Source organism: Cariama cristata, unplaced genomic scaffold, assembly GCF_000690535.1.
Source record: "Cariama cristata isolate BGI_N322 unplaced genomic scaffold, ASM69053v1 scaffold24835, whole genome shotgun sequence".
Taxonomy (NCBI): Eukaryota; Metazoa; Chordata; class Aves; order Cariamiformes; family Cariamidae; genus Cariama; species Cariama cristata.
Genome location: NW_009618491.1, coordinates 5,267 through 10,041, shown reverse-complemented (window position 1 = coordinate 10,041; position 4,775 = coordinate 5,267). Strand labels below are relative to the sequence as shown.

At 59.3% G+C, this 4,775-nt stretch overlaps 1 protein-coding gene across 1 annotated transcript in view; it reads right to left on the bottom strand.

The window, feature by feature from the left end:
* The window catches only part of SH2D3C (SH2 domain containing 3C), a gene marked incomplete at its 5' end in the record, with an annotated part of 6,472 nt that extends 2,363 nt beyond the window's left edge, over window positions 1-4,109 (bottom strand). The window contains 5 exon segments of the mRNA XM_009700888.1: window positions 26-141; window positions 386-951; window positions 1,321-1,445; window positions 3,209-3,657; window positions 3,935-4,109. Coding sequence (XP_009699190.1) covers window positions 26-141; window positions 386-951; window positions 1,321-1,445; window positions 3,209-3,657; window positions 3,935-4,109 — 1,431 coding nt within the window.
* Window positions 4,110-4,775: the final 666 nt, after the last annotated feature.

The following is a 4,775-nucleotide window of genomic DNA, read 5'->3' as shown; positions in this document are numbered from 1 at the left end:
TGGGCTCGCCTCTGCCGTGCCGTACCGTTCTAGCAGGTCGAGGCGGAGCTGGTGGCCGTGGGGCAGGGTGAGCAGCTCCAGGCCAGAGCTCACCCCCATGAGCCGCTGCATCTCCACCGTCACACCCAATATCCGGGCGACCTGGCAAGAAAGGTGAAAACTAATTAGACCTTTGTTAATTGAGGAGAGGCTGAAGCGTCCTTGGGCAGCCTCTTGCCCCATCCTCGTTTCTGCCTGCCCCGGCTCATACAGCGTGGCAGAGCCCAGCAGTGATGCTCCAATGCTTGGGGGGTGCCCCGATGCTCAGGGGTGCTCTGATCCCCTGTGAACCCGGAGCGATCAGAGGCCAGCGGTGCCTGTCCCTCCCGCCTGGCCCCAGCCGTACCAGGCAGTCCACTTTGGTGATGTGTTTGGCCAGCGTCTTCACATCCACCTCTGCCAGCAGCTCTTTGACCTTCTTGAGCACGGCCATCTCCAGGGGTTTGTTCTCCCCGGGGATAAGCCGGGACTGGAAGGCTGTGGGGTTGAAGGAGGAGGTTGTCTCCATGATGGGGGGCACAAAGCCCATTAAGTCCAGCTCTCCTTTCAGCCTTTGCCCTGCCTCTGCTTCCCTGGAGCCGTTCTCCACAGTCCCTCTCAGTCCTTCCTCCGTAGCCTCTCTCTTTGCTGGCAGCTGCTTGGTGTCATGAGCTGGCCGGTCTCTGCTGACAGGCGAGGTGGGATGGAGCTGGCAGTAATGCCCCGTGTCCGGGTCGCTGTAGCTGTTCACGGAGGGAGAGGGGGAGGCGCGGGCATACCCGTGGCAGGGAGTCGAGTGGGTGCTGTGGGCAGGGTCTGGCAGAGGTTTGCTGTTGTTCCCTGGGCACAGTTGGGGCTCGCTGGACCTTCTGATGACTGGAGAGCCTGGGGCAATCCCAGCCGCTTGGCAGGTGTGCGGCTTTAGCCGTGTAACTGTAGGGAGCAGAGGAGACCCTGTTATCAGAGCCTGGAGATAGGCACATGCACAGGGACCATGGATGCAGCAGCCTGGGGACACGGCACTCGGGGAAAGCCCCGCTGCCCGAACGGACTCAGCGGGTCTCAGGACAGCTGCACGGCGTTGCGGCTGAGGACTGGCTGAGGTCCCATCCTCAGCTCAAGCCCTCCATCAGGACAGTTTTCTTTGCTGTGCAAAGAGCCAGATGGGGTTTTGCTATCAGGGAGTGATGCAGGGGCTTGTCTTTACAGCCAGCTCCATCCCCCTCCCCACGTCCCTGCATCACACCCATGCCAAGCCCAGCCTGACCCATGTCCCCAGTGGGATGGAGGGGTGATGCTTACCCGTGCTGTAGGCGGGGGATGCTGGGTTCTCGGAGATGGGGGACATCGGGGAGTGCAGGTCTTGGATCTGGTCCACGCTGACAGCACAGTTGCGAATGATGTCTCTATGGTGGGGCAGGGACACGCTGGGGAGGAGGCAGATGGGGCAGGTTAGTCCCTGCAAACAGGGCCCAGGCAAGGGCAGAGGGGCTGGGATGAGGGTTTGCTCCCCCATCACCTCCCCTTGGGTCATCACCTTCTTCCACAACTACCTGTAACGAGCTGAACCCATAACGAGCTCATCCGGAGCAATGAGTGGGCAGTCGCTGCAGGCAGCTGGGCGCAGAAGGGATCGGTACCTATATAAAGCAGAGACAGCCCTACCTCTGGGGAGCTTGGTTGGTGGGGATGATGATGGCTTGGCAGTGCTGTGGGGAAGTGGCTCTGGCAAAGAAGTCATGGCAGGTAGTTTTCTAGGGTTGTGCTACAAGGTGGTATCTGATGCTGGGTGTGTTACTCTATTTTCAGCTGAGAGCTGTGTTGGGACAGTTAGGTGAGCTGTTGCTCTGACCCAAAGCTTAGAAGAGGTGGAAAGTGCCTGGAAGCTAGACTCGGAGCCCAGCAGGTACCTGATGGAGGCAGTGAGGTGCCTGGGTCAGTGAGCTCCGGCATGTGTGCTCAAGGAGCTGCAGAGCAGGCAAGGATGTCTTGGGCTGGTGGGACAGCAGTTGTGGCCTGACACAAACACCATGTGTTGATGGTGTTGCAAAAGATGCTGTGTCTGGAGGGGGTGAGTGCAGGGAGGGTTGCAAGGAGGCACGGTGGGTAATTCACTGCCCTCCCTGCCACGGGTGAGGGCTGGGCTGCTGTGATGTGTTTGGTATTGAGTGCTGTGCCTCTGCGGTGGGAGGAGGATGGGAGAGCAATGGCAGCGATAAGGGGTTTGGGGAAAATGTGAGTGGTGAGGAAAGACTGATGGATCTGGGCTTTTCTGGAAACAAATATGCTCTCCTGGAAGTCTGAGTGTTTTCCCTGCCATAACAGTTGGTTGCCTGTCTTCTGCTGGCACGATCTCCCTCTGCCCTTGGGCTGAGAAGGTCGGGGCAATGAGAAAGCGGCTTGGTTCAATGACAGGCTGTGGGACAGGCTGTCTTCTGCTGGGGAGGCAGGAGTAGATGGGTCCCCCCTCAGCCACTGCATGTGAAGATTTCTGTGTGGCTCTGCTTTCCCTGCCGGGCCCTGGGCAACCCAGGGCTGCTAAAAGCAAGCCGTGCAAAGGAAATGTCCTCCACCTCCAGAGAAACCCAACTGCTCCAAGGTTAATGTGAGCAAATCAGCCATGCGGAGGCTGTGATCTGGGAGCTGGGCAGACTCCCATCAGCACAGCTCCATTGGTCTCCTCCTGCCCATCAGGCTTCCAGCTCTGCTTGGTAACTCCTTGCAAACACTCCAGCTGAACAGAAAGGGCTCTAAAACTAAAATGGTCCTTCAAAAACAAACCAACAAATGCCGCCTTGGTGGCTGGGACTGGCTCTCCCCTTGCATCTGCCTGGGAAAGCTTGGTTCCTGTGCTCTGACAAGCCCTGACACGCTGGTAATCCTGGACTGGGTGACTGTAAAACACTCTCTGGTTTCTGGCCTGTGATGCTAAAGTCATGTCTGCTCGCTTGGTGTCTGCTGAGGTAGCTCAGTGTGGCTGGCAGCTGGCCTGGAAGAAAATCCCAGTTCCAGCTGGGTACCAGTTTCTCCCCCGACACTGGTCTCTCTCCACACCTGAGCGGGGACAGTTTCCATCCCCAAGCCCAAACCCCTGCTCTGCGCCCAGGGAGCAGGGACCAAGCATGGCCTTGCCTCTTTCCCAGGGACTGGTCCTCTGCCCAACTGAGCTGGGATGAGACCGTGTCCTCACCTGGTCGGGCACCCCTCAGCCCTGGTGATCTTGTCTGCCGTCAGGCCGTCCGTCATGGTGATGCTCCTCCTTTTGATGTGCCCCCCTTTCTGGGTGGTGGGACTGTGGGGTCCCCCATGCTTGCCGTTGGCCAGCCCGTAGTTGGCTTCCAGGTAGCGCAGGGGGAAGGTGCGGTTGATGGGGCAGTAGACGATGGCTCCGCTCTGCTCAGAGATGGCCTTGCGGTTGCCCACGTAGAAGCGGACGAGGGCGGGCACGTTGTCAAAGCTCTCCTGCTCGAAGAGGTACTGGACGCGGGTATGGCCCTCGCTGGACTTGACCGTCACCTTGTTGATCTTGAAGTGGAGGGGCTCATTGCGCCAGCGGCACGTCAGCACGTAGTCGCCCAGGCTGGTGAGCGAGTCGCGGATGAGGAAGTCGCCATTCCTCTGTACGAGGCTCTCTGACACCTGACGGGGGACAGGGCAGCGGCTCAGGCACAGCCACGCTGGATGGACCAGGGGCCATGGGTGGATGTTATTTGAGGCACTGGCTTGTTCCCCTTGCCCCGGCTCTGAGCTATGGGAGGGCATTTCCTGTGGCAAAACCAGGTGGCTCAGAGCTGATGAAGCCCTTGCCCAGAGGCTTCCCAGGAGGACAGGCTGGTGGTTCTGTGTGGCCTCGGGGTGCTCTCCCCGAGCAGCCCAAGCAAAGGGTGCCCGGAACCACCCACCTTCCCCTCCTCACCTCCCGGGGGATGCGGCCGTGGTACCAAGCGTGGCTGCGCAGGTCGGTGCTGCTCAGCTTCAGCTCCTCTTCCAGCTCCTTGTGAAGCTTCTCCGGTGACGAGTCAAGGATGTATTTCTCCTTGGAGAACTGTACAGGGGAGGAGAGAGCGTCAGCCGGTGCCGCAGTGCAGGGCCTGGGGAGGGAAGGGCTGACCCTGGGATGGGGCTGGCAGGGTCCCCATGTGAGGACTGTAGGACTCTCCATGGCATGGGCCCTGGCAATGCCACCTGCTAGGAGCAGACCCATCCCTGGGGGAAGAGGTAACTCAGAGCTGTGTGTGAGGATTGCTGCTTGTGGCAAAGGATGCGAGTGGGGTAATGTGCCTATTGATGGTCATGTCCTGCCATCAGGAGCACTTGGCGGGTCTCCTGGTGGCGTGTCCCCATCATGCCTGGCCACTCTGTCCCTGTGCTGTCCCTCTGCCCCAGCTCATAGCTGAGTGTGGTTGGGCAGGAGGAAACCTGCCCCAGCTCCCCCTCAAACATTTCCATGGCTGAACCACTGTGGGAAGCACTCTTCCAGGAGGAAACCCACATTATTCCTCCTCCCTGAAACACATCCACTGCAGTCCTTCCTCCAAAGGGTTAATTCGCTGTGTTTAGCCTGATGGTGGCATGAATAGTAATGACAAATGTAAAGGGAACCTTCTGCATTGAAATTAGCTTTTACCAGCACTGGTGCACCTGAGCCTGGAGGATGCAATTTGCCCCCTCCCTTTGCCCGGAGAGATAAGGGATGGCGTCATGTCTCCCCTTGGCTGGAGCTGGCCGCGCTCCCTGCCTGCCGCTTGGCCGGCGTT